Source organism: Lissotriton helveticus, chromosome 7, assembly GCF_964261635.1.
Source record: "Lissotriton helveticus chromosome 7, aLisHel1.1, whole genome shotgun sequence".
NCBI lineage: Eukaryota > Metazoa > Chordata > Amphibia > Caudata > Salamandridae > Lissotriton > Lissotriton helveticus.
Window position 1 is genome coordinate 1,101,227,805 of NC_136068.1, and position 21,597 is coordinate 1,101,249,401.

Here is a 21,597-nt window from a genome sequence, read left to right on the forward strand (position 1 = left end):
GATTCTCACAATCTGAACCCAGTAACTTCTGTCCTAGGACTCATGAAAAAGTTCCCAAAGTGGACAATGAATACTACATGTTCTGTGTACCATATAAAACTCTGGCAATGAGAGCATAATACTGTTTAAAATTCGAAAGTCTCCTGAGGAACTGTGAGTGATATACTGTGACAAAATATTGAAACAAGGGAGGTCCCACTTTGAACCAAAGCTTTGATGGCACCAAGAAAGCGAAGCAGATTAGTCCAACTCTACCCAGGAGAGCTTCCTTGTTTCTTCAACCTAAACATCTGCATCCTCTCACCTCTCTCACATCCTCTCACCCTTGTATCCACCAGCGGATATCGGCCATTTCACCTTTACATTTTGTTATCCTTTCATTCTTTCATCCATCATTCTATCTTACACCATTTCATATTCATCCATCCACACTTTTACCCATCTTTTCACCAATCCACTCTTGCACCCATCATTAATTTGACCCATCATTTCATTATTTCATCCATCCTTCCTTTCACCCATTCACCCTTTCACCCATCCGCTCACTCATCGACTCTTACACCCACTCTTTCACTCACCCATTCATCATTTCACCCATTCATCTTTCTCATTTACCCATGCATACTTTCATCCATGCATCCTGTCTCCCATCGACCCTTTCACCCATCTTTTCACCCACCTATGCATCCTTTCACTCACCCCTCTTTTCAACCATCCATCCCTTTTCTATCAGCCCCTCTTTCTTTGGTTAACTATGGGCGTTTGTTTGCTGTGTTGCAGACAGAAGAGGACAATATAAGCCACCCCGCTGAAACTGCAAATGACCCTGCCTTGAATTGAGATCCAAAGAGACGACCATGTCCAACACTGCCAATGAGAAATGTATCACAGCTACTATCTCAACTAATAATCTGCTGATGAGACCCACACGTTCTACCATGTCAGATGCTGAGATGATAGTATGTAGTCTACTTTGTCCAGACTGTACAAGTAAACTACATAGCCCATAACACCAAAGCCTGGACAAGAGAGTCAGATTGCTTCTGACTGCTGGGCTCAATGGGTTCTGAAACACCAATGTCAGTGCACCCCAGCAAACTCTGGTCCTGGCATCAGATGAACCCCAAAGCGCACCCCGTCATTTTTCCGCTAGGCGTTTCCCCCTTTCGACTGCACAGTGCATGGGCTCTAGCTACAGGCACTGATAAATCATTTCTTCAGGCACAGCAGGGCTGTGATTGTCCTATACATTTCAGTGGTCTTGTGACAGGAACTTGTTGAGATACTGTGAATGTTGTTTAAGTGTACCTCGTAGAGGAGGACTTTGTTTAGGCTTGACATACGAACCAGCTAAACGCAAGCCCAGAGTACGTGCATTTCACATTGAGTAGAGGGCACCAAATCTTTGAGTACTGCAAATAATAACAGATACTCAATTTATCAATCACAGAAAAAATAAAGTGCTAAATTGGCCATGCCAGAATTGAGACTTGTCGTCTGCTCTCACAGGAGATCAGAGTGGAGAGCATTTAATTCACTTCCAGTTAGTTATTCTAGTTTACAGTGGGAGGACAAAGATGCTCTGAGGTGGTTTACAGTTTAATTTAAGCCCTGTAAAGATACGAGAGTAGATGTGCAAAATATCCACCAGTCAAAATCTCCATCGAAACAACTGAGTTCATAAGAAGACTTTCTACAAAACTATATTTTAAACAAACAGAATTATCCAGAAAAGATTCATAACTTCAATGGCATAAAATGTTGTTATGCTAGGTAATGTGAATTTGTATTGAGCACTAATCACCTACGACCAGTTTCAAATGTTGGTTTTGTTGGGTAAAATATCATAATTATGTTTTTTTTTTTTAGGATTCAGTGACTCTATGAGGAAAATCTTGCCTTGCCTTTCATCAAAAGTAAATCATTTGCTGCAAAAGTATCATAAAATTCTCATGTTTGCATTTTTCTAGAAGATTTGGAGGAGAAACTTGAGACAGAGAGCTCGCACTGCAATAACAGAAATGCCTTAGAAAGCACTACTAACTTCATGAAGTCCATATTTCAGTGCTTATCCTCTTGAACCTATTAGCAGCATGTGAGACCAAAAGAATGGTCCGAAATTATCGGTAAGGCTTGGACTGGACCAACCTATCCTTACAGAATCTCTGCAGACTATTAGAAGTGTTTCTGCCAAATCCACCAGGAGGAACACTCTGGACTAGGTGCTAAGAATAGCTCTGCAGCTAACAGAATCCCTCAAAAATATTTTACCACTAGCCCCTTATTGCAAATTGCTAAAGAATATTAAAGTGGGCCTTTCTGGAACTTTCCAGGAAGGTTTGGGGGAAAAGGATTCTCTGCCAAAGGCGTTTTTAAAATTGGGTTAAAGAATCATCCGTTATTTACCAAAAAGCAACAGGTTTCACTAAAAGGTCTAAAGTATAACTAATTTGGCATCCAAGATATTTAGGAGCTGCTATCTGTGCAGGAGTTTTATACCTCCACAGCAGCAAATCTTGTGTGTGCCAATAACAGGGTAGACCAGGGGCTCCATGGTATGGAGGCCTGCTGCTCATGGATTAAAAACAGAGCCATTCATGGGTGTCGTGCCTAGGGAGGCCAGATTTCATGGGACGACCTACTCAGAGGAAAGGATGGCTCTGATCGGTAAGGTAGAGGATCTCGCTTGGTTAGTCGAAGAATCATGACACTAGGTAACACTGCTGAGGGCCCGAAAGATATCTGCTTTCCAGTTTCTAGCTCTCGGTTACTGTAGGCAGATATCAGCCCACTCGCTGACAGAGACATACCCTAATTAAGCAGGGGATGGCATCCCACACATGGGGGGTTTGGGTGGCAAAATATGGCTCATTAGGGTGGTCCCCTTGGGATTAGGGATTCTGGAAGCAGATGCATCTTTCTCACAGGACGTCATATAGTGGAGAGCAGCTGAGTGCCAGGCAAGACAAGTGAGTGCACCTCTTTCCCAATCCAGACGACCAGACTGACTGTTATTGAAATGAAGAGAAAGGGATATGAGGATTCCGTGAGGCAAGTGGGGGATTGCTAAAGTGTGAACGTGAAGTCTGTAAGACAGGGACTTCGCCTGAAGAAACTAAAAGCAATTTTATGAACACATCCTACCAAGGAACTATGCCCTTGGGACCATGGGATGTGGCAACTGTCCAGATTACAAGCAGCTCTTTTTGTGAAACAAAAAAAGGGAATTGTGTGGACTGCACTTGTTACTACCCAAAGGTAAAAATCAATACCTGACCCTGCCCACACACCGTACGTTTGGTTAAGAAAATTAACCAGGCAACAACATTTTCAATCTGTTTTCATTCCGTGTCACCCTGATGGGAATCTCCCAGTGCCTCTTACCAAATTGTGTGCCCTTCCCAATGACTTAGTCATCCTTCGTGTACCCTAACACAAGCAAAAAGAATGTCACTTTCCCCCTATTTCAGTAGTAAAAGAGAGCTACTAGAGGCGTGCAGTGGGCCCTTCAGATCCTGAGGCTTCTCTACCACTACACCTGGTGCACTGATAGGTAAGCCTATGCCCTTCCCTCAAGGCTGCTTTCATGGCTGCGTGAGCTCACAACTACTCTGCCCACTTTATCCAGCCTGCATGGGGTTTTTACACTTAGCCATGTGATCAGTCCAGCATTCGGGTGTCATGGGAATCCCCCAGGTCCATGTTTGTTGCCACAGCTTATATGCCCATTGGCTTGGGTAAGTGAACAGCAACACCGCTGATTTTGAATGTACATGAATAACACTCAATTAATGAAAAATAAAGACACGAACCACGTTTCACTCAAAACGAGGAGGTTGCTTATGCTCCAGTGGAACCAAACGCGATAATGTATCATTAGGAGAATCGAGGAAGGAAAATAATCCTATCCACACAGTCTACATCCCTGGGAATAGCTCTGACATCAGCACTAAATGGGACAAACCTGGGAATACAACAAGGCAGGTCCTCCTTTCATCACACAACTGCATGCCGTGGTCGAAATGGAGCTGCTTACACATTTCATTATTACTGAATACCCTACCTATTGCAGCTCACCTGATCACTCACATGGCCCATCTGGAATATTGCAATGCGGTCTAAAAGGCACACACAAAGCTAAATAAAAGGCTACAAAACATACCAATTTAAGCAGCATAGTTCGCTCTTATTTTTGGAGAAACAGGACCACATCAAAGCCACCCAAAAGCACTCAACTGGCCCAAGTCAGAATCGAATGTTAAACTCTATTTACCATGCCCAAACTCAAATATGTTTCGAAGAGGGTGTTATGCAGGACACGCTTGATGCTGAAGCGTCTCTTGGCCTTTAGCATGTAACAAGATTCTGAGCATTCACAGGCGCTTCTGCCCAGCTGATGCTCACAGAGTGCAGGGCTGCATTAGGGGCCATACCGCCAGACCTCATCTCGAGGAGCCGGACAGCCTGGGTTGTTGCCATCTCTGCAGAGGGTTTACACATTTCTAAGAACAAATGTCATCCATTTGTTTACGTTTTGCTGTTTTGGAACAGCCAATATCTGAAAAATAATGGCTGTAATATTACCAGGATTCTCTTGTAGCATGACACGTATTTCTCTCTTAGCTTAATAATAAATCAGACACGATTTAGGCAGCTCTATGTACTTTTTAACTGATTTCTTTATGGGTTTGCTGTTTTTGGTTTAAGTGTCAGAAGGGAAAACTTGGACTTAACAAGAGATGGCAAGTAGGTAAAGTGAAACCAGGCGAGGCGGCAACCCCAGTCAGACTCGAATACTTTCTTCTATTATTGTAACTTTTACTGGCTCAGCACCAGGTGGCGCTCTACGAGCGTTATTCTCCAGATGGAGCTAGCTAACATATGTAAGGGCTGCAGTACACAAGACTAGCACTAGGCGGAGATCAATGATAGTCGAACGTCATTGGACAATTAGATGGCAGATGGAAGACGAGCCAGAGAAAGTGCCTTTGCCCTGGTAAAAGGATTGGGTTTCAGACATGCACCCGAGCAGAAGGCGTTATAACCTCACCTTGGAGTATGAGAAGACGAGGCAAGGGTGCGGGCTGGTCCTGTAATGGCGCCGCCGAAAAGCCTTCAGTCTAAAGTTACCCCATGGTGCATAGTCTCTGGCATTCCCTGACAAAACGGTTCTGGATCTCTGTTGGAAAGGACGTCATTCTCTTCATGTAAGGGTTTCCCTACTTGAAAAAATTGGATGTACGTTGTTATGACACGTGGTATTACCACGCGTACCGTTACAACGCGTATTTTACAACGCAAGTCGTTACCACGACTTGCGCTGTAGGGGTGCGGACTTAGTAATAGTTTAATTTACTATTCCAACACCAGCCTACATACAGTAGGGAAGGTGTTGGAATAGTAAATCTACTATTCCTTGTCCTTTAGCGCCCTCCAGCGCAAGTCGTAGTTACGACTTGCGTTCTAAAATACGCGTTGTAAAGGTACTGCAGGGTAACATCTGCGTCGTAAAGGATGTTCCCCGAAAAAATTGGGTGACCCTAGGCGAGTCCCTTTATCTTCAGGTGCCTCTGTGCCATTTACATTTCGAAGACTAACGGCTAATATTTCCACAGTTTTTTCGTTAATTGCAGACAAGAACGGATTCACATCTTCTTGCAATCGAGCCACAAAGGCCTTGTGAACACAAAGATTATGTACTATACATGTTAAGGTGGCTCCTTGTAAAGGACCCTCAAGAGCCCATGCATAGATGACCTTACTTGTGCCAGTTTTGGACTGCACATCTCCCCTGTCTTCATACACCTATCACTGGAAGAAGGCTCATCCTTGGATACTGACCTTATGGATTAGCAGGGGAGACTGCCACTGCACTGGAATTGGATGTCTGCACTCCAGGGCTGCTCAGGTCCCAATCTTGTCACAATTACCTGAAGCGTTCTGTCAAAAGGAACTTTATTATGGGGGTGGCATCGAGCTGAACATGTGCTGAAGCCAAGCAGTCATCCTCTCACAAACCGATGGCGGGAATCAGTTGAAAAGTACGGCAGTGTCTTCCCAACAAGAAGAACCTGTGATCTTGGGCCAAAATTCTTTATCGCCCAATGTCTTATTTCACTTATTTTAGCAAATTCGGATCAGCTACAAGCAGACTGATCTCTGATAATTCCGGTACACATTTAAATGCATCTAGATGTAAAATAGAAACAACACAAAATAATTGATACATTGTTGCAACTAACCACTATGTCCATTAAGCCCAAGTAAAGATTATGTAAGGGTGGCTCCTTCCAGGGGAATTTGAAAAGCCCAATTAGGGATTCGCGTCCTGTGCCATCAATGGACTAAACCCCTTCTCGAGGATTGGACTGTTTTCATACGGCACTCTGAGGAGTTTATACACTATATTGGTAGGATCCATGAAACTTCATTACCAATCCAGTCAAACTACACACCCGCAAACAATGAATCGTGTTTGCTTGTTGCAGACACACTTTCTCTGGTTTGATCTCTTTACCGAGTCCTGGTGCTTTGTTCCACAGGTTTGTATCATACCAAGGGGCATATTCTCAAGAACGTGTGATAACTACTGCAAAATTAGCTTAACGCAACGCTTCACATCACAGTTTATCACGGAAAAATAACTGTGACAACGTGGTATTCCCAACATGGCGGTACCATGCGATAGTCTCACGATAACGTGTCCAATGAATACGTTAATATCAACGCAACACCGCAAAAACGTGAAACACAAACACGAAAATAGTAGCGATGACGACAATCACGATACAAAAATCTGCGAAAACCAGCCACAGGCCTGCAATTCCTACACATCATGCTGGAAAATGCACTATAAAGCAGTAAAATAAACACCAAAACCAACTCAAACTGCGTAGCACCATGGATGCACCGGACCGAGTGCAGAGGACAACTACAACTCCACAAGCCCCATGGAGGACCAGGCATGAACCCCGTGTTCGGGGAAGGGCAAGAAGCTCGATATGACCTGACCCAACAGCAACAGGGTGAGTAACGACCAGGGACTGGGGGGGACGGAGGGAGATGGGCACAATGGCACACATGCACAATCATGTGCAGCACACTGCACACCAACAATGAGTGTTCAACATGTCCCTGATACTCTTGGCACACAGCAGCACACATAGAAACACCAAGAAGGCCCCCTTCCACAATGTGCACAAATGGGCCCCCCTCCATATCACCAATGCCACAACCTACCCATGCACATGTGCTGAATCCAGAAAAGCAGCGGCTCTGTGAACCACACTGACAATGCAAGTGACACTGCATGACAGATAGCATGGCTGCAGTCACAATACATGACATGGTGCACGAGCACACATTGAGGTGGCTGAGTGTGGACCACATCCGTAAAGGAGCAGGTCATAGTCTGACACATCCATGTGCATCTACAAAAGATGGCGTCAAAAACACATCTGCAGACACACAATGCACAAGAGTGCAAAATTTGTCCAAGAGCACAAATGACCCAAGTCTCAAACATCCCAGCACCCGAAAAGCACACGAGTCAAAGGCACACCGACTCGAAGGGTTAAGGGGCCGCCAAATCAGAGCTGCAAGAGCGACTCACCAGTAATGCAGTACACACACATAGCAATCACAGTTCATCAACATTGACGACAATGTGGTACAAAGTGCAACCCTTACACCACAGGACAGAGGACACAACTGGTACCGCTTGTGCGTAGAAACCGGCCAATCACATCTGGCATTGCATGACATTGTGAGATGATAATGTACGAGTACAACCACACATCTGTCATGTAGTCGAAATGTCCACTGTCTCCAATCAAATAGCCAGCTTCACCAAAACACTCACAATGTATATTGTCATGCAGTCTGAATCTAAACATCTACAATGTGTCAACATACATGGAACACACTGTTAACCTGCATCTCCCCTTTACATTGCAGAGGGACAATCAACACCTCCTGCAGACCAGAGCACACATTTTTTCAGTGATGATGAAGAGGACACCCTGCAGATTTGCTCAGACACCCTCCAACGGCTAATTGACAGCCTCTGCACCCCACCCCCAGGAGCAGCACAGCCCAGCTGCATCGCGGTGATCCCACACCCTGCACAGACCATACAGCTGGAAGCTCACACCACCACGGCTGGCTACCAGGATTCCCACGACCAACACATGGAATTCCAATGCCGTGTCTTAGGGTGCGAGGAGAAGATGGCTGCTCAGCTGCGGTGGTATTTGACCTCATAGCAGCCAAACTTGATGCCATACGTGGGTGTCTGAGTCCCATCAGGGACCACTTACAGACCCTAACAGACACCCACTGTCCGCACCATGCACACCAACAATCCTTGGCTGACATCGCTGGGGCCGTTACTCGGATAAAAGAACTATCTAGTCAAACAGGCTCCAGCGATGATAGCACAGATTTTGGCACAGATGCGGAGGACAATGGAGACCATGAAGCTGATGCAGCCTGGAAGTATGGCTGCCACGACTGAACACCAGCGAGATTTAGCTGGGATCTTCCATGCCTTGCAGATCCTCATCTTGCCATTGCTGCCACTGAGGCTTGTACCAGATGACTGCTGCAGGAACCTCGACACACACATCTTCACCCCCTATTGTGTCATTGGCACACAGTGATGCAGCCATACACCACCACCCACACCTGACACACAGGACACAGAAGACGCCTCAGAGGAGTAAGATGTGGAGGGTAATCACTGTGTAAGGAAGGAGGTAGTAGCATTTGTCCCCGCCATATGGCTTGTCCCTGCCTGGTTCAGCCCTATGCATCATGCCCTGGAATAACACCTCCCTCTGTCCCCGAAACACTCTTCGACATTCACCTGGACCCCGACATGGACTGCCATATCTGCTCTAGTACCAATGAGACAGCAATCCGGCTGCGGACTGAACTATTTCTCTTCAGATTAACTTTGCATTCCCCCAAGGACTCTGGTTGGCCCACCACTGGGCAACCATGTAATGTGGGCTTGAAATTGCCATGTACTGCTCCGGCTCTGACACTCCCCAGAATGTGAATAAAATATTCCAAATCACACTGTTGTGTCATGTCTCTGTTCACTCACGTATAAAAGTATGGATGAATGTAGGGACATTGATTGCACTAAGAGGTACACCCTGGTAAATGTAATCAATGCAGCTGTTTGACCCTGACCCACATGGCAAATTATATGACTGTGAAAGTGTGAACTAGCTGTGGCCGCATTGCACATAAACAAAATTCTCGTTACCCCCCCAACGTAGCCCTATGTCCATGTCTTGAATAGGGCTGTGTGCAGAAATGTCAAATTTGGTAGCAGTCCAGAAGTGGTGTCCCCAATCACATGTGATAACAGAACGTCTTTTCGCATACCTACTTACACACATCTGTGTGGACACAGTCTGTTTTGATGTACAACCTTGATCTATATGGCAAGAAGTTGGACACCCTACTCACATTGCTGGAGACACGTAAGAGCACAGGGCTGCTAGCAACTAACCCAACCACAATGCCTGGCTCACAGAGGTGGAGCTGTCAATAGGGACTCACCCCCAATTTACAAGCGTCAGTCAATCCCTCCCTGTGTACCAACAATGCTCATGGAGGCACATGATTTTTCATTATAATTAACACAATTAACACTCATCACAGTTGTACACTAGTGAAGTTGCGTAGACTTTATAAGCATGTGCGTGTCAGTACCGGCAAGGCAAGGGCCGCAACATGCAGACCAATGTTTAAGACACTTACAGGCAGCTTAGGAACATGTCGAGGTGCAAGAAATGGGGTGGTAAAAATGAACACAAATCATCATGGATGTCAACGGTCTCAGCCCACCTTGCCTTGCTAGACGAGTCATGTGATGTTTGGTGTCTGCTCATTGCCCCGTGTCACTGGACACGACTCACAGCCCATGGGATCTGTATAGTGCTGTACCAACGGTCTGCGCCATCTGTGTGCTCTGCTGACAGTGAGCAGGTGAAAGGGTCCTACAAGGTCACATGTCATGCTACATTGCCATGTGTGTACTCTTCCCCCCAGCAGTATGTCTGAATTGGGAAAGTTGCCAAACGACGCTGTGCTGCTCCGACCATGGAACTGCATCACCCTGCACAGGTATGGGTACACACGCCTAGTTCCACGCACATGCATTTTGAGTCCAGACCAAGGCAGACATGTCAACTGTTGTGGTGGGATATGTGACCATTCCTCCAAGATGCTACAAGGTGTGGGGACCTGTGCTGTGGGTGACAATCAGTTTTGACTGCAGGAACGTAGTACTCGTCCATGAATGTAAGCACAACTTCATGGGCAATCTGTTCCAAGAGTACATAGTTGTCAAGTTCAAGGAACACGAGGGCGAGCCAATCCATTAACTGGTCTGGGAAGCTGTGCTCCGTCCAAGCGGTTTCACCAATCCGCAACACAGCCCAATAGGGGAGCGCCTCGATGTGGTCATTGCACATGAGGAGTTGTGCATTCTCCCATGCCCAATTGCCTGCACATATGCTAAATTACGAGGCATCCCATGCACGGGTATCACGGTTACACTCCTGTTCGTTGGCAAAAGGGGTGCACATACAAGTCATAATCCAGTTCAGCTACCGTTGTGTTGGATAGGCAGACATCCATGGGCCACTCTAATGTGCATGATCGACAGTGGAACCAGGGCTGGACGCAGGTGATGTATGCAAGGTGGAAACTCAGTCAGTAACTGATGCGGCACGTTTTTCATCGCACGATGTACAAGGACATGCTAGCAAGCATTAGCCCGTGTTTCATTGCTACTTTGCATGTCAGAGATCAATATCGCTAATGACATGCAAAATAGGCGTTCCTCAGATAACATCATGGGGAAACCTCGCTACAACAGCTTTGCGGTTTTTACAAGGTTGCCCCAGACCCGCAAAGCGATATTAGAAGTCGCGCTAAGGCCCCATTACAGCAGGATTTTAACTCCTGCTAAAAATACGACTTAGCCATCTGTAAAATGTGAGGTGGATTGCATGGCTGAGTCCAAACCTGCCTAATACCAAGGTTTACTGTATCACTGGTAAATTATCGCTGCTTTTATGCCACTAAAGCATGTTCTCACCCTCTATCGCTGGATTTCACATTGGCTAGGTGAAAAGCGTTAATAATACGGAGCTAACCCGGCGCAGAAATCCAGCGATAGACGGCAATAATGATAATTGTGCTAAACGCGATTTGCAATAATTATCACAGAAGGACAGACTGAAACTACTACGAAGAAACTGCAACTAAAGATAGCTATGAAAACATCAGGACGTCTTCACTGCGAGGGTCCCCGTTGTCCATCAGGCGCGTTCCTCATGTACAGTGCTAGGATACTGGGCCGGTTTGGTGGGAAATCTCAAGATTTCCAAGAGATCAGCATCTCTAAAAAGGTTGGGAGACAGACTTACTGTATGATAGACACAGCCGAGCATGTGAATAACTCTGCTGCAGGCCTTCCTGCTGCTCAACAACAAAAGACTGCTTGGACTAAACAATAGATTTGGATACCACAGGTGGAAAAGGTGCTGATATCAGTACACAGATCCATTATAATGAGGTAGGAATCAGCTGATGGGACATACACTCAACAGGTGTATACATTTACCCTTTTTCCTTGTGGGAAGCTGTAAGCCTGGCACTACTGCTATTTGCCCTTTTAGTTTAAGCTGAAAGTAGAGGTAGGGTGGTTCCTGGACTTCGGCCACTAACCTTAATTATCAGCGATTCTGCAGGGAACATAGAAAGTTGCTACCCCATCTGCTTCACCGCTTACCATGAACCATAAAACGGGAAACAGTCAGAACACTGCGGTGTGAACCACACATGTTCCGACTACGCAAGCTCAACCACGCTTGCCTTAACCATGCATAACCAATCTTATGAGTGGTTAAGATAATGCGCAGTCTAGCTGCTGGAAGAAGGAAGCAGGAAGATGCTGCAATGAGGTAAGTGGGGCTCTGGATGTAGTTTTTAGGGCTGGGAGGAATTCAGGGTTGTTTTAAGGGCTGGGAGGGGTTTGGGTCAGGTTTTAGGGCAGTGGAAAGGGTTTGGGTAGTTTAGGAGACAGCGCGGGGGGCTGGGTAGTATAATTTACGGGGCAGGGATTTAGGCCTTAGAGCAGTGGGATAGGAATGAGTAGTTGGGCTAGATTTTAGGGTGGATGGGGGGTTAGGGTAGGTTTTAGGGCAGTGGAAGGGGTTGGGGTAGTTTAAGGGACAGCGTGGGGTGGGGGTGGGGTAGTGTACATAAAAGGGCATGGTTTTAGGTCTTAGGGTAGTGGGAGGGGAATGGGTAAGTGGGGTAGTTTTTATAAGGCTGGGGGTCGGGTAGGGTTTAGGGCCATGGAAGAGTTTGGGGTAGTTTAAGGGACAGAGCGGGGCAGGGGATCGGGGTAGTGTGCGTAAAGGGGCAGAGTTTTCAGCCTTAGGGCAGCAGGAGGAGAATGGGTAGATGGGGTTGTTTTTAGGGCTGGGGGTTGGGATAAGTTTTAGGGCAGTGAAAGGGGTTGGAGTAGTTTAAGGGACAGCATGGGTGGGGTAGTGGTGACCTTGGCCACACATATCCCTTTATCATTCATGACTGTATCGCAAAATTTTGTGGTAAAGGCATGCATGTTGAAGTATTACTTAGTTAAGACGCATTCATGGTTTGGGCTGCATGGTAGAGGAATGAGTGGTAAAACCATGCGTGCTTTTATCATACTACCCCATAGAACAAGATAGTAAATGGATCAATGCAATTCCTCAGATGACAAGGAAGCTCTGTGCATCGAGATGTTTTATAAAGCTTCTTCTGCTCTCAGTGCACTAGGACAGTACGGATTTTATACCCTGGCTTCACCTTCAAATTCTAACCCATCTTATACGTGTGCTCACTATATGGGTGCTCACTAGGTTCCCCAGTTGGTCAACATTTGCTCCAGTACCTGTGAGGCCCGCTCAGATCCAGCCAGGTCGATCATGAAGAGCCGGCCAACGCGAACCTCCTGCATGATGTTCTTCACCCGGCTCTTCTGCCGCACTGTAACTTGCAGCACCGCGTGCGACCGGGACGAGGTCTTGTTAGCAGCCGTGGGCTCCTGGGTCCTCTGCTTGTTCCCTTTCATCAGAAGCTGCATTATCTGAGCATGAAGGAAAAAGGAGGTTAGTCTGTGTCCCTGGGTTCTGGGAGTGCAGCCCTGTTAGACCTCATGAAACTGCCCACCTGCCCCTATACTGTAGAGTAAAGAAAATGTTAAACTCGTCACGAGGTGCTACAGTGACTGCCACAACATTAAGTGTCGAGGTGGCGATGGTTCTACTATAACACTGAAACAAGGAACCAAACTAGGCGTAGGTGGTGAATTTAGAAGTGTAGGTCTGTGTGACATTCATCCAGGAGCTCCGTAATCCCCACTACTTTCTGCTCTTGAGAGGCAGCCTGGGGTGATTTAAAGTAAGGGTCTTGGATAAGGAAACCTGGAATTACCTTTCATTTCCTAACATATGATTTCTCACCTTGGGAACTTAGAAAGCGCTTGAGGCAGACTGCTTCATATGGCTTGGGTCAAAGATGCGCTCTAACTCCAAGCATGTAATGCACTCAGAGCAACGTTTCAGCATTATCCGCTGGAGAATGGAAGTAGTATCCCAGAGTTCTTACCTCAAAGTATGTACTCACAAAAAGAAGCATAGTACTACCCTGTAAACGCCTTTTTGGGACAGATGTGCCACTGGGATTTGCAAGACCCTCACCTATCTAGTGTGGCATGCATCATCATTGGGCATTTCCACACTTAAACTCGTAGGAGTTCAAGTGGCTACAACTACCATTAGTAGGAGAAAGGGTTTTGTATATGTAAAGAAGACGCTGCCTTCCAATGCCAGAGGTATAGGGTCTCTTTCAGATGGTAGGGTACCAGTAGCCCTTATCCATAGCGTATCTAGCCAACCTTTTTGGTGTAATCTCTCACGTTTGAATCACGATAAACTAACAATTAATAAATCATTTTGTTTAATTATTGAAGACTGTTTTAACATCATGTTTCCTTTGCATCAGAGATAATGTCTCCTTCACTTATAAAACACATCCTCGTTTCCACCAATGGTGTTTGTATCCCACGTCTACTCTACTAGGTAGGACACAGTAGAGTCAGGTTGCTAATTGGAGATGTATCCAAAGGATTATGCTTTTGGTTGGTCAACGTGGAAATCGAAGTTGTAATCCTGGCTTTATCGCTTGTTCACATTCTGTGATCCTGTGCTATCAATTACTTACCACAATTCCCTTAGCTGCCAAAACTGGAATTGTTAAGAAAAAATCAGTATTAAAAAAGAGAAGCTTTTTATTTTATTTTACTTTTAAGTAGCTGTCCCGCAGCACTCATGTGCCTAGATAATGCCTACTCACCCCTAGGATGCACCTCACCGGATGCCAGGGTGGAACCCAGTCTTCAGACAGTACAAGGTGCATAACAGGATTACTGCATGATTTCCCAATTAATCCAGTGGTGGATGGGGGAAGAGTCAGTCACATAGGCATGTAATTGACTCTACCTCAGCATCAGTCAAAGAGCTGCATCAACTCGTTGAGAAATCTATCCTTTTCATTTTATTTGTAATTTATTATATTGATGATATTTCTAGAGCATGGGGCAGACCCTGAAATACAAACAATCACCATACAGATCGATAGCAGACCCGCAAACACACAGGATCCCACCGTGGTCACATGATATTGGCTCTGCTCACAAGGCCTCCTGGTGAGGAGCTGATATCACATGGTGGGAACTAACATGAGCTGCAAATCCCTCTGCAGTGTGGTTTTCCATCTCATTATTGTAGGCTAGGGTACTACTGATGTCCATGGGGTTAGAGGGCACTGTGGGGGTAGGGTGGGTTTGCAAACTTTCCATGACATCAGCAGCTGCCTCATAAGCTTTTGTTTTGGGGTGGGGATTAATCGGAGCTCGGTTCTCTGCACAAAGCCCAGCCATGTCTCCATGACCTGCCTTCTCATGCCTCTTAAAAGTATTGGGCTTAAGCCCCCGCCCTTTTAAGCCTCCACTTCCTCTCACATGGTAAAATGTATCTGAAAGTCAACAGATCTGCCACAGTAATGCGTGTTCTGCATGCATGCTGGGGAGTTTGCACAGCTAAGAAAGAAAAGAACTCATGGTCTTTGGGGCGGGTACTGGAGTACAGTCCATCCTTGAGTACCCTTCATTCTTTGTGATGATGCCAGAGCGTGCAGCAGTATCAAGGCCAACATTACCTCCTTGGCATTAATGGTAGAGACTTCTGTGATTCCCGCCACCTGGATCACACCTTTAGAATCCTCTCGCAGGTCCAAATATCCTAGGGAAGGAGTCAACAGGTCTCGGATCATCTCATTGTAGATCTGCAAGAGTTGAGGAAAAATAAATCATACACTTTCATCACATCAGAGGTTATCATGGTTCGTAGACACAGGATGGATGCTAAAGGACCCTAGACTCTCCACTCATCAACACAGAGAGTACCACAGCTCACAGTTTTCATTGTTGCCCTTAGTTTAATGGTTCGAATGACCAAAGCAGTGTGGCACCAGCTCCTAGCTCAACCGTTCTACCTTTTGAGGTCAAGGAAATGAGTACTATTGAGTTATGTAGTAACAATGCCTTGTCAGGAACTCTAAAAACAGTCAAGTTTGTGGTGTGTTCTAGCTAAGCGTTGAATATAAAATTATTATATGAGGTTTTTGGAATACTATGAAAAGCTCTCCCTGTGCCTCCAATGTGTAAGGGCTCAATAGCAGAAATATTCTGTACTTTGACACTAATTTCACCTGAAAAATGCATGAACATGTATAATACTGTTTCATTAATGTCGCCATATTGGTGTAAGCATATATGGGCATGTGATGTTGGAAATATACCTCATTCCTGAGCGACGGGGTTCTTTGCTAAGGAGTGGACATATCATTCCAGTGAAAGGCAAAATAAGCAAAATGCACTGGAGGCCACTCAGCACACCAATTTACGTAATATGCGGCTATCTAACAGGGCTAAGAAATTTCATCTAACTCAATTGGCTCAAACATTGACCAATCAAATTGTGTGAAGTACTAGAATACCAAAAATAGGAAAATGTTCTTGGGCAGATCTGTTTTTCATCATTTTGTTCTATTTTACATGCATTTCTGTGTCACCTCCACAACATTTCACATGCAAGCAAATATTCATGAAAGAATTGGGTTTTGCACAAATTGTATTATTTAAACCCGGTAAAGCTAAATAACTTTAAAAAGAAAACTTCAAGAAGTTGACAAAAGACAACTTAGAAAATGTTGCACACCCTAATAGAAATGCATTCTTTTTAAACTTTTTTTTAAATTTGTAAGGTACCGGGTATCACTAGAGGGCATCTTGGTGCAAGAACAAACAATAAAAATATAACACTTCTCCAAGACAGTCAAAAATTAGGATGCATTGGATGAGGTAGGAATAATTTTCCGAAGTGGATTAGATTCGTTTTTTTGTGGAACTGGTGTGTTTTAATATAGTTTCTGTTGGCAGGCAGGCTAGTGGGGAACACACTAATCTTAAATGCATGTTTATTTTTTAGTAAGATGGCGTTTTATCAGTTGTTGTCTTAAGGACAGTAGATTTGAAAAAAATATTTTGTTATTGTTGGAGCATATGGTGATATTTTGAAATTAAAGAGGGGAATCAGTGTCGGCATGTTGGACTATATATTTTAATGATGTTAGTTAGAGCACATGAGAAGAGAAGGTTGAACCAATAGTCTAATGTTACGTAACGTCTCTAAACTGCTCCTGTCAAACGCAGGTAATCTCTAAAACAAGTGCCGCCGCTAATGGGAATAGTTATGTTGATTTTGATATAATTTGTGACATCATATGTGAGTTTATGAACAATGAGTTGTGGTGAGATATGGTTCCATAGCAAATTCAGTGAATGTCAAGGCTCTGGCTCATTTCCATAACATTGCTTTATACTGCAGATTTTAATGGGAACTACATTTTTATGACACACTTCATTTTGTTATATCAGTAAAGAATCCTAACCTTCCCTTAGCATATTTTCTTTGAGTTACTTATTGTGTTTTTTTCTTGTGATATACTTTTTGTGCTGTTTAAACTGTCCACTGGAACTGGATGCAGAGAGTTGCCTCCGACTTCCTTGCACCTCAGTCTCCTATGCAAACATAGTGTCTCGCACACCTGCAAATTCACTGCATGCGCTTTCACTTGCGAGAATTATTGTACACAGCATGGGGCTTGCAGCATGCCCTTTGCTTGACATTCTTGGGCTATATTGTACCTCATATTTGCTGCCTTCTAATTGGCCAGCGTGGGCTGACTTCACTTCTTTCGGCTGGAACATGGACCATGTAATGATTGCTTCAAATTGATTGTTGTCCATCTGCTGATCGCAGTATGAATGAGGCAATACTTTTATTGTTTATTTTTCCATGTCTTCTTTGTTTAACCTCTTGCCATTTGAAGCTATGCTTTACTATGCTAAAAGCACTTCAAAGAATCCCCTTTGAAATAGATGTTTGTTGTGACAACAGATGTTATCTGCTTCCAAACGTATTTTCACTAAGACCTTGGACATGGGTGAGGATTGTTTGGCAAATGTCATACTTTTTCATGCATGGGGAGATTAACTGATTTGCTCGAATCACAGCGGTGTTGGGTCAAGATCTACAAAGCATCGGCATAGCCAATAGGTCTCGCCTTTGAGGCTACTGGCGTTGCCATGGCCTTTTGTTCATTCTGTACAGCATTGGCATTTCCGACTTTGGCAACGATTTGCAGCCATGCTTTATAGCAGCGTGCACAGCGTGGCTACTGTGCAGCATGGCTAAAAATGGCAATTAAGAATAAAGATTTTGATTCATCCAGCGCTAATCAATTTTTTTTTTGTTTAAAAGCGCATTAGCCCTGGCTGCGTCATAGAGATTGGTATTAATTACTTTTAGCCACACTGCAAATCATCTGCACTGCCTACAGTGTGGCTACAAAAACATTGCCAAAGACAATAGCTCTTATAAGTGAGACCTATTGGCTTTGCCACTGCTTATTCTCGGTGTTTTACCTATGTGTTAACGTCCGGCATGCTGACATGTGTATTATTAGGTAGTGTGACTGCTTTTTATTTGCACGGCTTTTGTAGGGAACATGTTATGCTTTCTACTCCTCCAAAGTGGCCAGCTGAAGTTTTTAGTTTTTATAACTTAAACATTGGGGTTTGCAGTAAATATATCTATGTACAAGATGCAGTTTCTCCAAAATCGCTCCGTCTGTGATGAGTCATTTCAGGGCTATATCTACTTCTAAAGCTGCCAGTGGGGCCTCCTGGTGGCGGGGGTGGGAGGGATAGTCCGGGAGCTCACCCTTTGTGGGAAATATCTCTGCTTCACTATTATCATGTGTTTTTCACTGTGTGATATTTCTTCTGCTGTACCCAGGGCTTTAAGTGGGATGAAAAAACTGGGGGGGCTCTCAAAGGGGCGTGGCCAGTGTAATTAGGGGCGTTGCTTTAAAACACTTATGTTCAAAATCGGTGCTTAGCATAGTGTGCCGCCCAACATGTATTTTGCTGTTTCTGTCATTGCATCCAGATATAAGATACAACAAGTAACATCATACCTACAACAAGTCAGGGCTATTGGCTTTGTTAATGGTTATTAGTTGCATAAGATAAATCAGTTGCAACTATGACGTGTTACATATAATATTGAAAACACTTCCACTTAAAGCCCTGGTGACCCTACCACAATGTTGCTGCTCCTGCAGTTTAAAAAAGAGAAGGGAAATCCAGAGAGAAAGTGACTCTCTTTAAGGATTTCTTTTCCCCTACAGCTCACCTTGCATGAGGTCATGTCGTAAATTCTCCACTAGTTGAGAAGTAAGCAGTGTGGGCAGCGCACATCGGTGTGCCTGCTGTCTAGAAACGGGTCTCTATCGGGCTCTGGCAGTGCACCCTGGCACTTTTTTCCAGACTACAGTGACAGCTGTCACTGCAGTCCGGGGGAAAAAACGGACCGCCTGTGTCAGGGCTCAAAACAGAGCCCGATAGAGACCCGTTTCGAGGTCCCCTGAAAAAAACTGCCGGTGCTCAGACCCCTTGAGACCCGGCCCACTTAATACAATATACCACTTTGCAGTAGCGTCGATTGTGTGATTTTGGGAGGTGGTTCGGAAAGCTGGGGTCAGATAAGGTGTTGTTCTGTGTGGTTCCCTCAGAGCTTACTGGGCTGCTGAGGTTTTTCACACTTGCTGTTGTTGCGGGTGGGAGAGTTATAGATTTTGGTTCAGAGAGTGATCTCAAATGCTGTTTGGAAGCCACCACAGTATGTCTTCTGACTGTTGTACACTTCACCATGCGCTGCATAGTGGAGAGGGGTCAGATGTGTCTCCTTAAGGCCCCCCTCAGCCCGTGCACTAACACTTCATCCCCAGGCAGCCTACCAGCCCCGGGTACCACTCCTAAACTCACACCCAACCATCACAGGAATAACCCACATTTGGCTTCCCATCGCTCCTCATACACTCACGGTGAAACGATATATTCCGCCGAGCATCAAACAGTTACGAATTGTGAATTCGAGAACCAGCTCTCATGCTTGGCGCTATGTGTGACCTTCGGAACATCGAATGGGCTGGAAATTGATCGCTTGTATGACAGGAGCACAAGCCTTCCATGAAGGGGTACCCTCTTACCACCTCCACCCCACCACAGTGCAATGGCTTCTCCTTCATGGTCCACCCTGTTCGTCTCTTGCTATATATTCTCCTGTGCATACAAATATTGTGCAGGCCTGGGCAGGCGGCGCGCACCGCTCGCCTCTGCAGCTGCTGCGCATATGTTCCTCTGCCTGTAGCCAAGGCGACAATCACCTCAGTGTACACAGGACGGCGCGGCCTACTCGGGCCGCAGCAAAGACGACCAGAGTGCAACGAGCGATAAGGAGGTCAGAGGTCAAACGATCAAGTGCTGAATGCACTTCTATATATAGACGTCAGAGAGGAGTGCTGACTAAACAGTCTTTATCACCCGTCTTCATCCAACCCATTTTTTTTTTTAAAGAGATTGTCGCAATAAATGTGAGAAACTGTATCAAGGTCGCCCCACCCCCAATACACGCCCGTTTTCAATTAAGTTGGGAGCGTGTGCCCTATACCAGAGAGGCGATTGGAACTGGGGAACCAGGTTCAAGTATCAGTGTGGGCTAAATATCTTATAAGTCTGGAAACAACTACGGGGCATATTATCAAGAACAGGGGATAAAATTATCGCTGCTTTATCGGCAGGAAACTGCAGCTAAAGCGGCGATAATGGGCTTGATAATATACCCTTGTGGAATCCCATAGCAGCCCAGGTTAATACCAGAACCTGGGCTGCTATGGGAATTCCCAAGGACATATTATCAAGCCCATTATCGCCTCTTTAGCGGCAGTTTCCTGCCGATAAAGCTTGATAATATGGCCTGTCATTGGTACTTCGGCATTGCAGCAAAAACACACTTAGAGCCAGATGTACACAGCATTTTTGTGGTCCGAAAAGAAAAATGCATTTTCAAACATACACATTTTTTTCAAATGTACAAAATGTGATTCCATATTTGGAAGGGGCGTATTTTTGGTGCCCCTTCCAAATATTGAATCGTATGGTATTACTGTTTTGCAACTGAATTCTGGTCGCAAAACAGTAAAACTTTACCACTACCTCAAAAGTGGTGGTAACCAATTTACAAATGCAAATGGGTCCCCTGAGGGCCCTTCCCCTTTGAGAATGTTCAAATAATATATTCCCAGGGCCCACTGCCTACTCTTAAAAAATGAAATTTTAAAGTTGAATTTTCTTTTTTTAAACACATCCTGTTTTCCTTTAAGGAAAAGAGGCTGCATTAAGAAAGCATTGCTCTATTGAAAGGCAATCAAAACATGGTGAGCTGCTGACCTAATGTAGACATCATCCCTCTGATGGCTTTGATTCCTAATGGGGTGCAAATTGCAACCTACCTCATTATTATTCATGAGGTAGGTCGATTTGTGACCTTCTAGGAATCAATATTTGGAAATAAAAGTACTTTATACATTAGGAATACCGATATCCTAATTGCGATTTGTAGATATCCACAATTAGGAAATCAGTATTCCTAATGTTTATACTTCTGGCCTTTAAAATCTCTGAATTTACAAACAAAAAATAAATAAATTTCCCCTTGTGTAATCTAGGTGGTGCTCATGTAAAGTGCCCCAATACCTGCGGATGGAGTTTGCGCAATATAAAACTGAAAAAAAAACGAAGTTCCTTATTTTTGGATAGGTATTTGAGAGCCAACAAATAGCTGGTTTGGTTGCTAGAGCGGAATGTTTCATGAGTTCCCTCCTATACCTACGGTGTCACATACAAAGACACCGATAGCAAATAAGGACCCTGCTTAGTTCTCAGCTTTTTGTTTGATTTTGCACTATTTGTACTCCTTTCAGCGTGTATCAATAAGGACCCTGCCTATTCTCCAGCTCCGTATTTGATCTTGTACTATTTCTACTCTTCTCTGC

General features: G+C 44.8%; 1 protein-coding gene across 2 annotated transcripts in view; it reads right to left on the bottom strand.

Moving 5' to 3' along the window:
- The window catches only part of KIF19 (kinesin family member 19), a 425,797-nt gene that overhangs the window by 81,071 nt on the left and 323,129 nt on the right, over positions 1 to 21,597 (bottom strand). For both annotated transcript variants that reach the window (XM_078654238.1, XM_078654237.1), the window contains exons 6-7: positions 15,295 to 15,420; positions 12,968 to 13,162 (exon numbers count right to left, since the gene is read on the bottom strand). In XM_078654238.1, coding sequence (XP_078510364.1) covers positions 12,968 to 13,162; positions 15,295 to 15,420 — 321 coding nt within the window. The remainder of the gene's footprint in view (positions 1 to 12,967; positions 13,163 to 15,294; positions 15,421 to 21,597) is intronic.